Source organism: Salvelinus fontinalis, chromosome 11, assembly GCF_029448725.1.
Source record: "Salvelinus fontinalis isolate EN_2023a chromosome 11, ASM2944872v1, whole genome shotgun sequence".
Classification (NCBI taxonomy): Eukaryota; Metazoa; Chordata; class Actinopteri; order Salmoniformes; family Salmonidae; genus Salvelinus; species Salvelinus fontinalis.
The window spans coordinates 25,303,706-25,324,054 of record NC_074675.1 but is presented as its reverse complement, the minus strand read 5'-3'; the positions used below and the strand labels follow the sequence as shown (position 1 = coordinate 25,324,054).

Here is a 20,349-nt window from a genome sequence, read left to right as displayed (position 1 = left end):
TCGTGCGATGTATCGCTTCCGTCTCTGATTTCAGAGATGTTAGAACAATAATGGTGGCTCCTGGGAAAAATGTATTTCACAAATAATTAATTTTCCAGCGGTCTCATATTTTTATCTATACATTTTTATATGCAGTCATTTACATCTTGATTGTCATGGTATCTTAACCAGAGGAGAGCGCTATTGTTTAACAAACCCATTGACAGCAGTTGTAACCAATGATGTATATAAACCCTGGATTGATTTGGCCATGTTTTGTATTGGCGAGTATAAGGCTTTGAAACCACCGGTCGGCCATATTGGCCATCCTAAGTAGACCCAGTCCTCCATTAATGGAATTCTACATTGTTTCAATTAACATTTTCAAGGACAAAATTACATGCATTAACGTATTTTTGTTGTTGTAATGAGGACAGTAACATTAGTAATCTCATAAAAATTATACTTCAGGGATTTTTTAAAAATATACACTATATACAGTATATATATAAGTATGTGGACACCCCTTCAAATGACTGGATTCGGCTATTTCAGCCACACCCGTTGCTGACATAAAATCGTTGTGTATAAAATCGAACACACAGCCAATCTCCATAGACAAACATTGGCAGTAGAATGGCCTTCATGAAGAGCCATTTAATAAATTAATAAATTAAATTAATAAATTAGACATTTAAAATGATAAACTTGGATTAGTTAACACAACGTGCCATTGGACCACAGGAGTGATGGTTGCTGATAATGGGCCTCTGTACACCTATGTAAATATTCCATACAAAATCATCAGTTTCCAGCTACAATAGTAATTTACAACATGAACAATGTCTACACTGTATTTCTGATCAATTTGATGTTATTTTAATGGACAAAAAATGTGCTTTTCTTTCAAAAACAAGGACATTTCTAAGCGACCCCAAGCTTTTGAACGGTAGTATAAATATATAAATCATTGGTTGTAACTGATGGGATTCAATAAGAACTTAGAATCTTTGCTATATTTATATAATAGTAGGAAATAATACCATGCCAGAGAATGAGACATTTTTCTTTCTTTCTTCTTTTTTTTCAGGAGAAAACGTTTTTAGTGAATATGACAATGGAAATGGAATATAAACGCATCAATCTTGGCATGGATACAATAACATACTTATCCCAGTTATAACGGCTACAAAAATCAGTAATTGTAATAGTAATGATAATTTTCAATGAAATTGCACAATCATAATGGCAATACTAGGATGTGGGTTTCTGTAGTCCAGTTCCCTCAAAACTACAGTTATGGCGCCTCTGAGCGACCAATAAGAGCACAACATGTAGACTTGCATGGGACTCGTCTTCACACATCACGGGGAGGGGTGAATGGAATAGCAGACAGAAAGTTTTAGTACCACTTCTTCGGACTTAACATGAACTAAGGAGAAACTGGGACCATTGTACAATTATTTACAAATGCCTAGTGACCCACCGTGTCATATTGCTGCTGGCGTGAGTGTGTTTAGGCCTACCGAGCGGTAAGTTTTCTTCATAGACTTTCCCTGGCCCATGTAATCGGCAATACCGTTATTTTCTGTTTTTGAAAACTAACGGCTCTGGATTTTCTCATGGAAACGATCTGTAACATTGAAGTTTTATCAATTATTTTTGTATTTTTATATAATGGATGATTTTATTATTAACTGTAGGTTTGTTTTTGTGGGCAGGTGTAGGAGACATGTCAATTTAATTTCAAGTTGTCATTGAATCAATTTTTGAAATATGTTCTGAAATTAGGTGGAATTTACAATGTTGCCAAATTCTGGTTGCTCAATTTTACTGCAACATTATCATATTTTGATGAGTTGATACCAATGACTGTATGGGGTTGATACATTGTTACTGCTGACAGTGTTTCTCTTTGCTTCCTGCTTTGCAACTTCCTATGCAGAGAAGTTGATCTGAAAGAAGAAGTTGAATAAGCTTCATACGCACCATCATAAAATAAAATTGAATTAGTATAAGCATAACATATCATGATAGAGTATCTTATTTTGGCTAAGTTTACCAACATGAGATAATTATACATGCTACATTTAACATCCCTTATACATCCATCAATTTGAATCTAAACAAATCTATTTTATTCTTCATTGATAATAGATAACTCGTGTTATGGAACAGCAAGTGAGCGATGAAGAAGAACCTCAACCTGTAGTCCTCAGAGAAGAGAACCGGAGGAGGAGAAGAAAGATGAAAGCCTTCACCTCCACCTTCTCCGTGGCCATGGACCAGATAGCCATCGAGTTCGTCCTCCCCACCACCACTAAGAGTAGCCGCAGCCCGGACACCTTGCTCCTGGAGGTGGCTGGGAACTGGACGGTGGAGCAGGTGAAAGCCCAGGTGTGGCTGAGGGTAGTAGCCACCAACCTGTGCCCTGAGTTCTATCAGAAGTACTCCCCTGACCACTGCATCCTGCTCTACCAGAAGAAGGGCAACTGGTGTGAGATCTACGATAAGCACCAGGTGTTTCAGACCCTGGACTGCATCCGCTACTGGAAAGGTAAAAGCTTTAAGTCTTAAATCTGTCTTTTATACCCTTGCATGTTTTGTATATATTTTATCGTCAGGTGTATTGAGATGTTTTCATAAAGTTGTATTTGAATCTAAAGCTCTGAAGAAAGATGTGGGAAAGATCCACCTGACGTGCCGGCCTCAGCCCTCGGAGGAGTCCACACAGTACCAGAGGTACCTCAACTACCTGATTGGCTACGACGTCACCGACGTCAGCAACGTGCACGATGACGAGCTGGAGTTCACCCGGAGGAAGCTCCTCACACCCCGCAAGATCGAGCTGGCTGACCGGGACCCCAAACTCTACTCAATGGACCCTTGGATCACACCCAAGCACCTCCCAGAGCACCTGCTCACCAAGGTATGTAACCCCTAACCTGGCAGCTCCAGGGGTGCAGCTCTGTGGGCGACCGTGTGCTGCTTGCCCGCTCCCAGCCTGTTCTGTATTGGGTGATGTAGCTGGGTACTTGGACAGCAAAAAATGGCCAATTTCCATTGTCTCTGTATCATGGATCAATAAAGATTGAATGATATTTTATTCTAGGTGACCAACAGCCACATCCTGCTGGTCATTCACAGGAACAAGGCCAGCCAGACCATCAAGGTGTCCATCGACGACACGCCCGTCCAGGTGCTCCAGACCTTCTTTACGAAGATCTCCAATAAGAGGGCTCTGCTGGGAGTTCCTGAGGATGTGTGTGAGGCAGACTACGTCCTGAGGGTGTGTGGCAGGGAAGAGTATATCTATGGGAACCACCCGGTCAAGGACTTCCACTGGGTCCGACAGTGTCTGAAGAACGGGGAGGAGATCCATCTGGTCCTGGAGTCGGCTCCTAATCCAGATCAAGACCTGGTCCAGAAAGAGGACTGGGCACAGGTGGATGACTGTACTGGAGTGGCAGGTAAACTAGCATCAATATTCCCATAGTAATCATATTAGAATATTTCTCCAATAGATTACACTTTACAATATGCTCTTTTCTTAAAGTTAACAAACTCCCCTAGCCCATAGAGTTGTGCCACAATAAGCAATATTATAGCACATGATTTTCCTCTGGGGAATATTTATTTGATGATTAAGATGATTCATATTCCTCTGTTCCAACAGGCACCCATGAGCAGCTGACGATCGACGAGAAAGACCACGAGCGGGTCTTCACCATCTCTCTGTGGGACTGTCACAGGAAGTTCAGGGTTAAAGTCCTGGGCATAGACATCCCGGCCCTGCCGAGGAACCCAGAGCTGATCGTGTATGTGGAGGCCAGTATCTTCCATGGCCAGCAGCTCCTGGCTCAGGAGAGGACCTCCTCCAAGGCTTTCACTGAGGAGGTGCTGTGGAACACCTGGCTGGAGTTTAATATACGCATCAGAGACCTGCCCAAGGGGGCTCGCCTCAGCATACAGGTAAACTGGTAAACTGTATAATGTTTTTTGGTTTAGTCTAGCAGCCGTATCTATATTTGCTTTTGCCAACATTTTTGTTGTGATCATGCAATTATTCCTGGGATTTTTTTGCAGAATACCAGTCTATTATTTGGAGAATATAATATGAATCACAACATAATTCAATTCATTACAATTTAACTCTATTATCTTTTCTCCTCTCCCCAGGTGTCCTGTGGGAAGGCCCAGACCCAGATATCTAAGGGCTCCTCCTCCTACCAGGACAACGGAGGATCCCCAGTTGGAGGTGGCAGCAGCAGCCATGATGGTAATAAGACTAAGAGTCGTCTGCTGTACTACGTCAACCTGCTGCTGGTGGACCACCGCTCGCTGCTGCGCCAGGGAGAGTTCATCCTCCACATGTGGAAGATGCCTGAGAAGACCGAGGACAACAGCAGCGTTAATGCAGACAAGCTGACCTCAGCCACCAACCCAGACAAGGCTTCCTCCATGGCCGTAGCCATCCTGCTGGACAAGTACTGCTACCCAGTGGCCCTGCCCAAGAGCAGGGAGGGCAAGGAGGCTGGGGAGGCCGAGGGAGGGGACAGGGGGCAAAGGGAGATGCCTAACCACCTGAGGAAGCAGTTTGAGGCAATTGTTGAGACCGATCCACTGCACCCTCTCAGCCAAGAAGACAAAGAGCTGCTGTGGCACTTCAGAGAGGAGTGTATGCGTCACCCCAGGTAAAACTGATTGGCATGGTCATCTAATACTATATTACTGAATAAGTAATCTGAGTTTATAATACAGAACCACTTATTTCATCCCAATTACATCTCCCTTGTTCTTATTTGAAATAATATATTTTCTAGAAGAGTTTGACAGGCCTTTCTGTGAATATTATTCAGTGCAATTTTTGGGGAGTTTTATTGAAATGTTGTAAAACTCCCTACTGTCTCCTCCCAGGGCATACCCCAAGCTGCTGGGCTCTGTGCGGTGGGGTAGACAGGAGGCTGTCCTGGCTACCCATAGGCTGTTGGAGAGGAGCTCTGTGTGGGATCGTAGTGTGCTGGATGTGGGCCTGGCCATGCAGCTGTTAGACTGCCACTATTCTGACGCTCACGTCCGCTCTATGGCCGTACGCAAGCTGGAGACCCTGGGGGACGACGACGTCCTGAGATACCTGCTGCAGCTGGTCCAGGTGAGTTAGTCGGAGTTGTTGGAACCAACATTTGGCTGAGAAATGTCTGATGTGTTTCGGTCTTGGTCCTGTCAAGATTCGGTCTGTGCCAAAGAGGAACTGAATTTCGTTGCCCAGCTCTAGTCATGCAAGTTGACATTTATTGTCCTGACTCTTGTCCTGGAGGCAGAACAGAGCGATTTCACCAGAGCGATTTCACCTAAAGTCAAAATTGCCTATCCTGTACAAATTCATAAAAACAAAACATTTGCTTTTTTGTTCTTAATTTAAGGTTAGGTTTACGCATTATGGTTAGCAGTTTGGTTAAGGTTAGGTTTCAAATCTGATTTGATGACTTTGTGGCTGTGCTAGCTAGTGACCAAGTAGCCCTAGTCATAGGTGGTTGGTCTACCTGTCTCTGAGTGTAGAAGCACACATAAAAACAAAATTGTTGTTTCATACATTGACTAGAAAAAAATACAATAACAACTTTTATAGACAACACTTCCTTTTTACCTGGTGTCTTCCCAGAAGGGAGCAACTGTGGGTAGTTTTACATGTGTCGTTCGTCAGTCAAATAAACCGTCTCTACTGTCAACAATGAGGCCTTGGTTAAACATGCAAAACAGTATGAGTATGAAAAAATCCCCAAACGGGAAGATACTTCATAATGTCGCATTACAGTTCATTGAAACATTTTGCTTGCATTTATGATGTGTTTACTTTGAGAAAAATGCATATGTGTGCTCCTCTGTGTTTTTCAGGCTGTGAAGTTTGAGCCGTACCATGACAGTGCCCTGGCCAGGTTCCTGTTGAAGAGAGCTCTCAGGAGTAAGAGGATAGGTCATTTCCTTTTCTGGTTCCTGAGGAGTGAGATAGCCCAGTCCATGCACTACCAGCAGAGGTATGCTGTGCTGCTGGAAGCCTACCTCCGAGGCTGTGGAGAGGACATGCTGCAGGATTTCAGACGCCAGGTGGGTGAATAGCCTTGACCCCAGCCGTAAACAAGAGTACGGTGTGATGTGTGATCGGACACAGTAGGAGTGGGTGAGGAGAGTTCCTCCTCCTTACAATGTGACTGTAGGGCTTTGACGTCGTAGCCAATCAGGTAGTTGAGGTACCTCTGGTACTGTGTGGACTCCTCCGAGGGCTGAGGCCGGCACGTCAGGTGGATCTTCCCCACATCTTTCTTCAGATATAACTTTATTAAAACATCTCAATACACCTCACAATAAAAGATATACTGTACGCAAAATAATTAGAGGATAGAAAAGACAGATTTAAAAAGACTAGGTCGCTAAAGTGTCAGATAACGAGGATCTGAATAAAGAATAATCCGTTTCATTATCATCAACAGGTGGAGATGACAGAAGCCCTGCAGAAAGTCACCAGGGAGATCAAGGCCATGTCTGCTGAGAAATATGATGTTTCTGCACAAGGTGAGCCTGTCGCCTCAGGTCAACGTACCTAGTATAAGAGATCAAGACAAAATCATATAGAAATGAATACGTAATGAATCCTGGTGGTATGCTCAGTTGTGTTCCAGCTGCGTCAGAAGCTGGAGAACCTGCAGACGTCTGGGCTGCCAGAGAGCTTCAGAGTGCCCTATGACCCGGGTCTACGGGCTGGTGCTCTGGTGGTGAGGGGAATAATACCTATCCATCTCTATTCTACCCCCCCCCCCTCTTATTTTCCTCCATGTCTCTTCTCGCTTGTCTCCATCCCTTTCTTCACCATCATTTCCTGTATCCTCCACTAATTGTATTCTTACTCTTCCATTCTCTCCTGTGTTTGACTGTAAACATGGGTCCCTCTCTTCAGATAGAGCAGTGTAAGGTGATGGCCTCTAAGAAGAGACCGTTGTGGCTGCAGTTTAAGAGGGCTGACCCCACCACTCTGTGCAGTGACACCATCGGGGTCATCTTTAAGGACGGGGATGACCTCAGGCAGGACATGCTCATTCTACAGGTGTGTGGGCTTGCTTTCTCAATGGGTTAGGCAAAACTGTCCACCAAATGTCCCATGACAACGAAATGCTCCTCCTTTTAGATTCTGCTGATCATGGAATCCATATGGGAGGAAGAGTCTTTGGACTTGTCCTTATTGCCCTACGGTTGTATCTCTACTGGGAATAAAATAGGTATGTCAACTGACTTTACACTGTCATGACGTGTTAATAATAATATATTATAACATATAATATATAGTGTATAAATAATTATAGATATATATGCCATTTCTTATTAAATAAGCATTGTTCCCTATTCTCTTATTTTATTCTCTCTCTCTAGGGATGATTGAGATAGTGAAGGATGCCACCACTATTGCCAACATCCAGCAGAGCGTTGTGGGAAGCACAGGAGCGTTCAAGGACGAGATCCTCAGCCAATGGCTGCGGGACAAGTGTGTGAGCGAGGAAAAGGTAGCTGGCTATAGTTACTCCCACGGTGCTGCAGCGTCTCAGCTGTAGAGGATATAACTGCACCGCTAAGGGGGAAGGAAACACCCCTGCTACATTTCCTGTTACCCAGGGCTTTGTCTGCAGCACTATTCACGTATACTCAGACTGTGTAGGCTGAAGAACCTCCACATTTTCAGCTCTGCTATGTCTATTTTTGAATTGGCCTGTTAGAAATATCTCCATGCAGCAGTCACCATAGCTTTAGGGTGAAGGTATACCACAGAAGCTACCACAGCGCTAGCAGATAAATAGAGAAAGATGAAACACGGTTTGAGTCACTGTGTTTGCTCCAATGTTGTCTGTGGAAATAATCGAGCAGAACTGGTTGTACGAAATGGCAGCTCACGAATGCTCTTCATTTCCTCCACTCTGTGTCTCTACCACTTCCCCTCTCTCTGTCTCTCCCCTTCACTCGCCATCATTGTCTCTCCCTCTCTTTCGCTGTCTTTCGCTGTCTTTCTCTCTCTGTGCGTCTCTCTCCTCCCTGTAGTTCCAGCAGGCGGTGGAGAGGTTTGTGTTTTCCTGTGGAGGCTACTGTGTGGCCACCTACGTCCTGGGGGTAGGAGACAGACACAACGACAACATCATGATCACTGAATCTGGTACCAGAGCTCATCCTTATCTCCCTATAGCACAAACACGATACAGTACTTGGCGTTAAGTGGTTGCCAAAACATTAGGAATACATTCCACATGTGGATGAACCCATAGAAAGTTATTTTCTGTTCATCTGAATGTAGTAATTTGTTTCTGATGTATTGGGTGGTTTATCTATAACATTCTTTTCCCCCCTTGATATGTCTGCCCTCAGGTAACCTGTTCCACATAGACTTTGGCCACATACTGGGGAACTATAAGAGTTTCCTGGGTATCAGTAAGGAGAGGGTTCCTTTCGTCCTCACCCCTGACTTCCTCTATGTCATGGGCACATCAGGGAAGAAGAGCAGCCCACATTTCCAGAAGTTCCAGGTACTCAAACTAACGTGTTGTGTAACCGGTAAAAATACATATACACAAACTCGCTCGCACGCAAACACCCCCACACACACACACACACACACACACATACTCACACTCTTAACTACAGTATTGATCTCCCAGGATGTGTGTGTGCGGGCCTACCTGGCTCTAAGGCATCACACCAACCTCCTCGTCATCCTGTTCTCCATGATGCTGATGACGGGCATGCCTCAGCTCACCAGCAAAGAAGACATCGAGTACATCCGCGAAGCGCTGACTGTGGGCCGGCCGGAGGAGGAGGCACAGCGCCACCTGCTGGACCAGATAGAGATCTGCAGGGACAAGGGCTGGACCGTGCAGTTCAACTGGTTCCTACACCTGGTGCTGGGCATCAAGCAGGGGGTGGATAAACGCTCAGCTTAGGGGGCTCCCCTTATGGTGCCAATGGGTTGGCAACACCAGAGTGATGGGTTCGAATCCCATATGGGCCACATATGTGATAATTGTAAGCCACTTTAGGTAAGATTACTATGTTGATTGGACTCCCAAATAAGGAGAGAGGGAGATATAGTCAGAGACCAAAGTGTGGATCTAAAAGTTTGTCAACCCTTCCTCAATGATGTAACCAGTTGTTCCGAGGAAATTACCCATTGACTGTACCATGGACTGTATACAGTAACGGTCTTATTTTTGCACTTTCAAGATCAAAGTCTGATCTTACCATATGTTTATGAGTTATACATAAATATTGACTCCTGTTCCTCTGCTAATGCACTGCATCTGATTGTATCATCTGTTAATACTGTATAACATCCGACTTGCATGACGGATGGTGGCAATACCATAATAAACCTAATCATAGAGAAATATAGTTATATATTATGTCCCATCGCTAGAGGGCGACATGCAGATGTTAAACTGAGTGACTCGCCAACCTCATCAGAGGAAGAGGTCTCTAGGAAACCAAAGGAAGCTTTTCCACACCAGGGTGAGTTCACAGAAATCAGAATTTCGGGTGTTTTATCGTGGATGTAGTCAGTATAGGTTTACCATAAAGTGACCTTTAACTCATCAAGATGAAAGAGGTTGAGGATCAGGCGCGCAGTATCGAAGTAGGCTAGCTAGCTACTTAAATTCATATGAAATGTGTGCAGCACCACCCCATGTCGCCCGCGAGGCTTTATGCGCGAGCCCAGAGCAATCCAATTATTGACATTGAAGCCAGTGAATCCCGGGTAACCCAGTTCGAGCCGACCCAATTGTGTCTCTGTGTCCTGGATAGGTAGCCTCTCTCCACCTCTCAGGTCTTGGGGATGGGGATGCGGTTGCAGCTTCAGTGTGTGCAGCTGGACTCCGTACTGCAGACAGTGAGTGTCCTGGAGGCAATGATCCGGAGGAGCTTTGGTCCTGATGGAGGACAGGTGCTGTTCACACGGGACAAACGCTGCTGACACGCCACGGAACACGCATCCTCACAGCCCTGCGGGTGGAACAAAAAGCCCCACTAAAACCCGCTCTGGCTCCCAGGAAAAAAACTGCAGTTCCAAATTTGCTCCATTCATTAAAATCACAATTTAACACTCAACAATTTTTTGACTACCTGAACCTACTATTTGGTTTTGAAGCATTGAAACCAAACCATATGATTTGAATGAAAAATACTTTAATGAACATGAAAAGGTGAATGTAGGAAGTTTCAAATAGACTACATGTCTTATTAAACAGCATATAAACACGAAGTAGGTCAGCAGCCAGACAGGGAGCCTAAGAAGGAATGAAAATGAATTATTAATGCAATATTACAAATGTTTCAAGGCTATAGCCTACAAAGAAATACATTGTGAAGCATTTACGAGTGCAACACAGCTGGTAGGGAGTCAGGGACAGTAAGCACTCAGCATTTTAACAACAGTTTGTTGTGTTAAATCATTATAGTCTAAATTGCGCATATAAGCTGTGACATTTAGGATTAAACACACATGAAATGAAAAATGCCTTATTAGGCTCAGTCTAGAGTTCCTTTGAATTCCTTTTTAGAAACACCAGTTTGGCCAGGGTCTGTGGCTTCAGGCTCATGTGATGGTGCCTCTAGAGCAGGGCAGCAATGGAGAATATCCTCTCCAAGCTTGCAGAGCCACTGGGGATGCTAAAAACCCTTATGGCCGCTCTTGACAGGCTGGGCAGAGATGCAGAGTTGTTCTTTTTTTCTTCTATTGGTAGGCCTAAAGGTTTTTAGGCAAATAACCCAATCAAAATGGAAAGCGCCTTGAAAGTTGGAATATGAAAATCAATCATGGCCTATTGTATAGATAATCTAACAAAAATGAAGGAAACTTTTATGAGGTCAGATTTTTTGTGTATAAATACTTTGCTACAATGAAACTTGATTAGCTACTCACCTCGTTCCTTTCTTTTAGCATGTGCACGTAGTAAGTACACCATCATGCTTTCGGGATATGTGTCATTTCGGATTCCGCAATAATTATTTAGGACATTACATCACCACACTCCCTCTCTTGCTCTTGGTCCTCATCTTTGTAATTTACCTTGATTTAGCACCTGTGTGTTCTATCAGTTTCTTTACGAAAATATTTAGCGAACTCCATGACAGTAGCTAAAGTAAGGGGATATAGCAGCACACAAGTAGACTACAAATGCATGCTGGGCAAGGAATGCCCAGAGCTCGTGAAGTGAGTGCTATTGGAGCAAAATTGGAGCGGGCGAGAAGGCCGATGCTCTAGCCTTTGGGAATCTCGCTCCATTCTCCAGTCAAATTGGGCACACTCCAGCTTCGCTCCACTCACATACTCTGACATAAACACACACACACACACACACACACACACACACACACACACACACACACACAGACACACACACACACACACACACACACACACACACACACACACATACATATACACACACACGTTCACACTTACAGTACATTGTGAAATCTCAATCTCTGTGTGTGTGTGTGTGTGTGTGTGTAGGATGGTGGTGGAGTGTGTGAGGAGACACAGCTCGGTGACAGGAGACGGCTCCAAGACCTTCGTCCTGCTGCTCGCCTCATTGCTACGGGAGATACAGAAACACACCCGAAAAGCCCGCCGGGAAGGTACCAAGCGTTTGGCTGAAGCTCTGCTGGCCTTCGGATTGGACGAGCTCAGTGATGTCATCACTGTTGGAGTGGCTCCACATGGCTCCTCCCTTTCAGACACACACACCCCAGGACAGACAGACACACCCACTCTGTGTGCCGCCTACTCAGTGTTTTCGTTCACACCCGGATCAGCCCTACTCATGATGAAATCATCAGCCAACTGAACTGTGAGCTGCTCTCCCATTGGAGTTACCATGGCGACTTCGTAAACTAACACTTCCCTGCTCTGCACACAGCAGTATCAGGCTTCCCTATTGGCTGTTCCCGTCTGCTGGAGGGCCAGGTCATACATGCAGATTTCTCTACACCCATCCCATTCCGCGACCATGGACCAATCAGGGCCCTTGCGGTGACGGAACCCCTGGAACCCAGCCTACTGATTGGTGGAACTGTACTGGAGCTGGGTGGGGCTAATAGAGGGATAGAAAGTGTGTGTGTGAGATCAGAGCAGGGGTTAGACAGTGTGTGTCACCCTACAGCATCTAGGAGTATCTCTGCTCCTCTCATCAGTCAGACAGTCGGAGGCCTTCCTGGCTGCAGTGGGGAGGTACAGTGTGTGTGTGTGTTAGAGTGTGTGTGTGTGAAGACGACCTTACCTTGTTCTCTGTGCTCAGTGGAGCCCAGCCTGTCTCAGACTGGGCCGTGATTGGACAGGAACATGTTGCTACGGTTACCTTCTGCCAGCCGCTGGTGCCGGGAGCTCACAGGTATGGTTACAGGATAGTTACACGCGCACACACACACACACACACATACACACTATGCTAATTATGTGGTTTTCTCTCTCCCAGGTTCGTCAATGTGGGGTTTCTAAGGCAGAGGACAGGGGCAGACCCCACAGTCTGGTTGTGTGTGGACAGACAGAGGGCCAGGTGGAACAGAGTGTATGTGCTGTACGAGATACTCTACACATGCTGCATACTACCTGGGGGCCCAAACACAGGACTAGAGCTACAGAAAGAACCGCTTACGCACACACAGACACACACACAAACACACACACAGACGTGATGGAGACTTGTTGTGTCATTTCCGTGGGCAGGACTTTTGACTTCCTGTTACACCACACCCTCCTACAGCACACACTCCGTCAAACACAGACACGCACACTCCGTCAAACACAGACGCGCACACTCTGTCACACTTGGATACCCCTGCCGCCTCGGGGATGACTGCAGAGGCCCAACTGAGTGTGCCCAGACAGATCTACTCCCACAATCCTTGGCGCTACCTTGAGGCTCTCGCACACACACTCAGCTGCATGTGTAACCATGGTATCTCCCCGGACCCGCCGGAGACAGTGCTGTTCTGGTAGCGGATGGTTCTAATCTGGTCCAGGCTGACACTAGGTCAGGATCTATGTCTGGGTCAGGGGTAAAGGAGGTGACGGTTTGGTCAAGCTCTGGCTCCAGTTCAGGTGTGGAGTCAGTGTCCTGTAAGTTTCATCTGATCCTGGCTGTTCTACAGTGTCTCAGGAGTCTACTGTCTGTGGACACTGTACTACACACTAATACCTCACACACCTGTCAGAGAGAAGAGGAGGAGGGTGAAGACTGAGAACTCATACTTGATTTTGTTTCATTGTTCATCCAAAAGTTTTGTATTACATTCTTGAAAAAGTAATCTCCTTGTGTAGTATGTCTTTGCATATGAATTTCTATGTTAATAAATCCGATTTGAGTAAATGGTTATATTATGTTGTTACAGCGACTGAACAGAATGTGTCCTTCATCGCCTCTCTGCTCCACTGTAGAGGAGAAAACACTCTGCCCAACCCTCCCTTTTTCTTATTAATTAACTTCTAAGGAGGTCAGTTGCTGTATTTAGGTATCAATTAAAAATGGAATATCCTTGTGAAATAATTGTTCACAGTGTAGGCCTACATAGGACAATTGTTATGCAAAAAGGAAAACGCTATGCTCGACTGTCAATATGCATGACGAAATATTTCGAAATATCTGATGTGAATTTTGAGAATGGTAAAATCACAGAGTTTCTAAACATTCTGTACTGTTTGGTTAAACGATGCTCCCATGAGATGAAGTGGTGACTGATCTGCTCACTCTTCTATTTCTATGATTCTGCGTGCGCAATCTCTAGATGGTTGGTTGTCATGGATACCTGGGTCACATGCGTGGGTTTCCTGAAGCCAGCAGCAAAATGATGCGAGCTAGCTAGCTAGCATTTTTACTGCCGTTTTCATTCAGATTTCATCAAAAGGCGGTAGCTAAATTAGCAAACTACAGCTAGCTACAGATGAACATACATTGAGAATGGGTATAACGCCAACAACATTTGTTGCAAAAGGCTGTGTTTGTGGACGTATTATTCAAGTGAGCTTTCAACCCTTACAAGCCTGAGCTGGAATATCATTTTTTTATATTCAGAAAATAGCCACCGGTGTTTTTATTTTCCTGACTCTTCAAAGACCGATTAGAAATGAGTATTGAAATCCCAGACGGATTGACGGAGCTGTTGCAAAGCTTTACAGTGGAAGTGTTGAGGAATCAGCCAGGAGACCTTCTGGACTTTGCCTTGCAGTATTTCATCCAACTGAAGGAGAATCAGAGAGGATCCGCCTTTGACAATGCCCGAAATTCGGCTAACGGTCGACCTGGCGATAATGTTAGCAGTGGAAGATCGGTCAATTTTGCCGAGGAGGCAGTGCAAATTGATTCGGAAAATGAAGAAGATGATGATGAGGAGGAATTCGTAGGTAGCTAACCTCACCGTTCTGCTAGAAAAGTCAGTACTGCCTGTGTGGTGCTGCTAACCTTGATAGCTAGCTAGCTAGCTAATGACGTTACGGTGGCAGCCACTGAGACAGTCAAGCTCGCTAACGTTTTGCTACTACTATACTATAGTTACAGTAGTCAGCCCAGCTGACGTTAGCTACTGACCATTTTACCACGAATCCCTCGTGGACAGAGGGAAGTGACAACTTTCGCGATAATTTTACTTCTGGGTAACAGATGCCAGGCCAAGAAAAGGCAATTGAACACTAATCTCAAAGGGAAATGGCTATCTAGCTAAGTTACTATCTCAAAACCTCGAGTAACCCCCATTGTTTACTTTGGCCGGCAGTGGAGTGGAAAGAATGTCCTGAAAGTGTCAGTGACTATCCTGACCTGTGTGAGCATCAGTAGCGTTAGCTAGCTAGATTCATTCCATGTTAGCTGAAAACAATCAACAGTGATTTTAGATCAGAATACTCTCTATATGTCAAGCCAGAACATTGTTACACGGTTATATCATAGTAAAATACACCTCATCTTCATGTAACTTTTTTTATTAGCTCCAGTGATCAACAGATTCTTGAGAAGAACTTCAGGTAAGAAGGTTTGATATTCCAGCTATGTCCTTTGTATGTTGCATCCACAGAAGTACCCACTTTTCCAGTGTTTTCAACATAGTGACAGGAAATGACATCTGAAGTGTGTGTTTGATGGGCATAATGATATCCTCTCAGTGGCTGGGACTATTGTCAGAGCAGCAATTGCTGCTGTCATCACTATCACATATGTTAATAGTACTATAGCAGGATCACACAAATGTCTGTCTGCTAGCCAGAGGGTTTTCAATGCACACAATACTCAAGTATCAGGAGCAGTCTAGAGTTCAGCTTGTTCACCTATAGAGACATGACAGGCTTAAACAATGCTGTGTGAAATGGATTACACTGCAGGTTACGTGACCACCTTGGTTTGGTGTGGTTGGAATCACTCTTGGAATCCTGAGTGAAATCTGAAGGAGGCACTCAAGTGTAATGTGATGACTCTTGTTCCTCTCCACAGTATGTGCTGAAGCATTCAACCCTGATGAGGAGGAGGAGGACAAAGATCCCAGGGTAAAATCACTTAACCTCCATCACTATGGGGTTGACCTCTAACCTTTAACCTCAAGTTAGCTAACGATGTGATGCCGCTGGACCACTGCAAACCATCGTTGATCAAAACTGGTTGAGGTTGAACGTTTGTGTATTTATCAAGAACAAAAGAACGTTTCAGCAGAAGAAGTCAGGTGCTGAGTGAAACAGGGTGGGAAGAAGATTAGATGACTGTCTGCACTCTGTACTTGAACCTGATACAGTAGCTATATTAATACATGCTAATTATGGCTCTGCTCTGCTCTCTTCCAGATCACCCATCCTAAAACCGACGAGCAGAGGCACAGACTACAGGAGGCCTGCAAAGACATTCTACTGTTCAAAAATCTAGACCCGGTAAAGTGAAGTAGGGTGTAAAGACTATAGGTTAAACAAATGCATTGAGGAAAAGTCAACAAAAACTGTATATGGATGCTGCTGTGTGCCGTGTCACTGATATATCTCTGTGGTTGTGTTAACAGGAGCAGATGTCCCAAGTACTGGATGCAATGTTTGAGATGACAGTGGAGGCTGGCGAACACATTATAGACCAGGATGACGATGGGGACAACTTCTATGTTATCGAAAGGTAGGACTTCAGATTCATCAAGACATTGTAAACAGACTAGACAGTCTGAACAGCACTTTTTGATCCCAGGGCCCATATCCACAAAGTTTCTCAGAGTAGAAGGGCTGTTCTACCATCAGTATAGCCTTTTAGATCATAATGAATATGATTATATGGCCAGATCCTAGATCAACACTCCTACTCTGAGATGCTTTGCTGATACTGGCGATGATGGGTCTGAAATCCCATCCTATTTCCTGTATTATGCACTACTATTGGCCAGAGTTGGGTGCGATACAAGATTTTCCCATATAATAAATACTTATGCAATTAATGAATTTATCATTATGATGTTGCCTTCTTTCCCAGAGGGACCTTTGACATCCTGATGAAAGCCGACAGAGTGGAGCATGTGGTGGGTTCCTATGACAACCAGGGCAGTTTTGGCGAGCTTGCCCTGATGTACAACACACCCAGGGCTGCCACCATCATCGCCACCTCTGTGGGAGCCCTCTGGTGCATGGTAGGTTTAAGGAAATGGATGAGAGGATGTGTAGGTAGGCTGTTACGTACTGTAGGTTTGAATGGTAGACTATGCACCCCGGTAGATTGTGGAATGAATTACAGAAGTGATGCCGGAAGCAAAACATGCCAACACGCCCTGGGTTGTCTGAAGGCATCAGCCTACTCTCTTGAGATCATAATCTTAACCGTTACGGGACAAAACGGTGAAACTGGCCCCAGATGAGGGTTGAAGCAACTTGGTTACTGGAGTAACCATGTCATGTGGTGTTTGGTTGAAATGATCTGAGGCCTGTGATGTTGTATGTACTCTAGGACCGACTGACGTTCAGGAGGATCATAGTAAAGAACAACCACAAGAAGAGGAAGATGTACGAGGCTTTCATCGAGTCACTGCCCCTGCTCACATCCCTACAGGTATCAACTGTGATCTCTATAGATTGTTATCAAAAAACCTCTCAGTAAGGTGCAGAGCATTCGATTTGCCTGCTGGGGGGCAAGGAGACCCCCAGCTCCGCTCAAACCATTGACAACTGCGTGCCATTTTCAAGGGATTGTCAAATAAATGACCATTATTTGATTGAATAATAATCAGCTCCTGGAGAACAAGTCAGAACTACTAATTTGGGATTATTCCACGCAAAACTGGAACATCTCATTGACACTTGATAATGCATTAATAGCACAGTTCTAACACATTGCATTCTATAGTATACACAATGCATAATGATATACACCATAAGCACCTACACTACCGTTCAAAAGTTTGGGGTCACTTAGAAACGTCTTTGTTTTTGAAAGAAAAGCTCAAGTCCATTTAAAATAACATCAAATTGATCAGAGGTCACTGGTCATTAGACAATAGTCATTTACAACATTAACAATGTCTACACTGTATTTCTGATCAATTTGATGTTATTTTAATGGACACAAAAATGTTGCTTTTCTTTTCAAAAACAAGGACGTTTCTAAGTGACTCCAAACTTTTGAACGGTAGTGTATATCTGCAGTACCAACGTGTTTATCTCCCATCTGTCGAGCATTATAGCAGCTATCACAACTGTTCTCTCTTGTCCTGACAGGTCTCTGAGAGGATGTGTGTGGTGGATGTTCTATCCTCCAAGACCTACACTGACGGAGAACAGATTATAGCGCAGGTAATTCTCTCTCTCATTATCCCTGTATTTGGAGAAAGTCCATGTAAAATGTAAGAGGTGCTACTCAAATGACTAACTAACTGTTGTTGTTTTGCCAGGGGGCCACAGCTAACTGTTTCTACATAGTAGAATCTGGTCAAGTACGAATAACAATGAATACGAGCAAGGTAAGGCTACTCTATGCTTCTCGATGCTCTACCGTTCTTGAAACTGTTGATACGTATTCATGGACATGTTAATATGTCTTGAGTTAGTGTTAACAGGTTAGAATGAGCTGGTAAGCACCGTTGCCGAGCATGTCAATAGTACTGTTTGTTCTACTGAAAGCACTATATGCCTCGTATTGTCTGACTGTCTGTTACCCCCAGTTGAAAAAGGAGGAGGGAGAAGGGGTGGAAGAGGAGGTAGAGATTGCCATGTGCACCAGGGGACAGTACTTTGGAGAGCTGGCTCTGGTCACCAACAAGCCCCGGGCTGCTTCAGCGTACGCTGTAGGAAACGTCAAGTGTCTAGGTAAGTAGATAAAGACTGCAATCAGCTGGAAGAGCGCTGCACTCCAGGAATTGTATCATTGTCAATACTCATGCTCTCGAGTCTAGCTGATATCCAATAGCCTTGCTACGTTAGCTGCAGCTGATATGGTTGTCCTTGTGTTTTTTGTCTATGTTTGTGTTTGTGCGGTGATGGCGTGTGTTCTAGTGATGGACGTGCAGGCGTTTGAGCGACTGCTGGGCCCCTGCATGGACATCATGAAGAGGAACATCGTCGACTACGACGAGCAGCTGGCCGCGCTGTTCGGGAAGTAACACCGGCGTTCACGACAACGACACCGCGTGATAGAGTACACTCGGCAAAGACAGCTGAGACGTGATGTTTTTATAACAAGGGACTCCTAGACTCTCCTGAGGGGCCAAATACCCCTGGTACTGATCTGCTTTATTATCAGTCTGCTTTAACACACATCACCCACTGTGTTTATATTACAGTATTAGCAATCAGACCATTTTAGATCGAGGTTTGTTCATACTGGAAACTCATTCTTCATATGAGATGAATCCCATTTATATAGTTTTAGTATTTTGTATGATACATGAACATAGTGGTGTTTGTTAATGACCTTCAGATTCATTCCTGGGCCTTATATCCAAATGGTACATATTAAGACACACTTCTATCAGGTTTGTCTAATAGATGAACTACGTTACGGCTTTTGATTCAATCCATTGTCCAGCATTCACGGAAAAACACTTTAAAAAGATGTTGCTATTTTTGTTATTGTTGCCTATAAATGTTACCACAATCATATGAATTCATAATGAAATAAGATTATACTTGTTGTATCTTATCTCCCAAGTGTATTAGCTACTTTTTAGAGGAACATTTTAGGCTGGACAATTTATGTCATATGAAAACAACAGTTTTTCCCAGAAGGAAAAAGCAACATAGAGTTGGTAGTGGTATATTTCAGTGTACCTTTCACTTGTAGTTGTCAACTTGTTTTTGATTAAATTGGAACAATGCATATTGTACTTGGAAGTTTAATAGTGCTATAGTCCTGAGTTAAGCATTTATGATCTAGTTGGTAAAGAGCATTAGTAGCCAATCATTTGTTAAACTAACGTATTATATTTGTTAAATCAAATGGGACATTGACACAACTTGGTGCTCTGTAGCAAAAAAAAAGGCAGTATTTCCTAACAAATCCATATGTGAAGTTGGTCTAAACAGAACCAATTCATTAATGGACTGTGTTGCTTACTTCATTTTTTTTATTTTTTACTAGTTATTGTGTTATAAGCTGTTAATAAATTGTCAGAGGGTGTTTCTTAGACACAGTGTCTTTTCCCACGTGATTTTTGATGTATCAGTGGGTGTTTTGGAGTGCTGATTTTGAGCTCAAAATTTCCAACAGGTTAAACAGACAGTGTCTTCAGTGTCTTCATAAGGGAAATATCAGATAGGGAAATTCTCTTAGCATTTTGCATATTGCTGCTAGACCTACGTTTGGTACATAGTTTCTTTGGTACAGTCTGTTTAAAAAAAGAAAATATTTGTTGTTTTTGTCATTCACGCACTGCTCTCCTTAATAGCTTAGTACCGTATTTGCCTTTTTGAACCAGAGATTTCATAAATGTCATTATTTTAACCTGCCAATACATTGTCAGATAGATGTTCAACCTTCAATGCAAGTAAATCTCTAAACCAGTTTTATCAGTCAACTGAAAGGATTTATCTTGCCTACCTCTGCACATAATTACCTATGCCAACAACAGGTATCTGCCATTCCTTGTTTCATGGTGTTAATGTTTGTGTTCTGTGTGTAAAAACAGAGTTCAATTTGTTTAATTTAATATATTTTTAAGTTTCCACACCGACACTTGCTTTGCAGTTTCCCCTTTTTTTGTAATATTGTTACAACACGCCTAATTTCCTAAGTATTTTCAGTATCTTAACTGTTATTTGAATTTCCATTGCAATAAACTTAGGTTTTGTATAAATAATTGAACATTTGCATTTTTTACTGTTGGAAAACCTATCACACA

General features: G+C 43.8%; 2 protein-coding genes across 5 annotated transcripts; both read left to right on the top strand.

Moving 5' to 3' along the window:
* The first annotated feature begins 1,313 nt into the window (after window positions 1-1,313).
* LOC129865367 (phosphatidylinositol 4,5-bisphosphate 3-kinase catalytic subunit gamma isoform-like) lies at window positions 1,314-13,379 on the top strand. Of its 4 annotated transcripts, none has more exons than XM_055938109.1 (19): window positions 1,314-1,511; window positions 2,137-2,536; window positions 2,646-2,908; window positions 3,092-3,449; window positions 3,656-3,951; window positions 4,159-4,673; window positions 4,897-5,131; window positions 5,875-6,084; window positions 6,468-6,549; window positions 6,646-6,749; window positions 6,932-7,078; window positions 7,160-7,250; window positions 7,402-7,532; window positions 8,062-8,173; window positions 8,383-8,540; window positions 8,673-9,519; window positions 9,814-9,898; window positions 11,525-12,401; window positions 12,486-13,379. In XM_055938109.1, exons 2-16 carry the CDS (start codon window positions 2,149-2,151, stop codon window positions 8,952-8,954), a joined length of 3,372 nt encoding a protein of 1,123 aa, XP_055794084.1. In that variant the 5' UTR covers window positions 1,314-1,511; window positions 2,137-2,148; the 3' UTR covers window positions 8,955-9,519; window positions 9,814-9,898; window positions 11,525-12,401; window positions 12,486-13,379. The 4 variants fall into 4 exon arrangements, with proteins under 4 accessions (XP_055794084.1, XP_055794083.1, XP_055794085.1 ...); XM_055938108.1 differs by having other exon boundaries at window positions 9,814-9,952; XM_055938110.1 differs by lacking the exon at window positions 9,814-9,898.
* Window positions 13,380-13,790: 411 nt separating this feature from the next.
* Window positions 13,791-20,312, top strand: LOC129865368 (cAMP-dependent protein kinase type II-beta regulatory subunit-like). The gene is made up of 11 exons (XM_055938111.1): window positions 13,791-14,410; window positions 14,990-15,025; window positions 15,489-15,541; window positions 15,833-15,916; window positions 16,042-16,148; window positions 16,497-16,650; window positions 16,965-17,066; window positions 17,732-17,806; window positions 17,905-17,973; window positions 18,175-18,319; window positions 18,506-20,312. Exons 1-11 carry the CDS (start codon window positions 14,134-14,136, stop codon window positions 18,610-18,612), a joined length of 1,209 nt encoding a protein of 402 aa, XP_055794086.1. The 5' UTR covers window positions 13,791-14,133; the 3' UTR covers window positions 18,613-20,312.
* The last annotated feature ends 37 nt before the right edge of the window (window positions 20,313-20,349 follow it).

Coding starts and splice junctions, on each gene's coding strand:
- LOC129865367 (XM_055938110.1), top strand. CDS start 2,149: ATGGAACAGCAAGTGAGCGATGAAGAAGAACCTCAACCTGTAGTCCTC. Junction 2,537..2,645: donor CTGCATCCGCTACTGGAAAG/GTAAAAGCTTTA, acceptor TTGAATCTAAAG/CTCTGAAGAAAGATGTGGGA. Junction 8,174..8,382: donor CATCATGATCACTGAATCTG/GTACCAGAGCTC, acceptor GTCTGCCCTCAG/GTAACCTGTTCCACATAGAC.
- LOC129865368 (XM_055938111.1), top strand. CDS start 14,134: ATGAGTATTGAAATCCCAGACGGATTGACGGAGCTGTTGCAAAGCTTT. Junction 16,149..16,496: donor AACTTCTATGTTATCGAAAG/GTAGGACTTCAG, acceptor CTTCTTTCCCAG/AGGGACCTTTGACATCCTGA. Junction 17,807..17,904: donor GAGAACAGATTATAGCGCAG/GTAATTCTCTCT, acceptor TTGTTTTGCCAG/GGGGCCACAGCTAACTGTTT.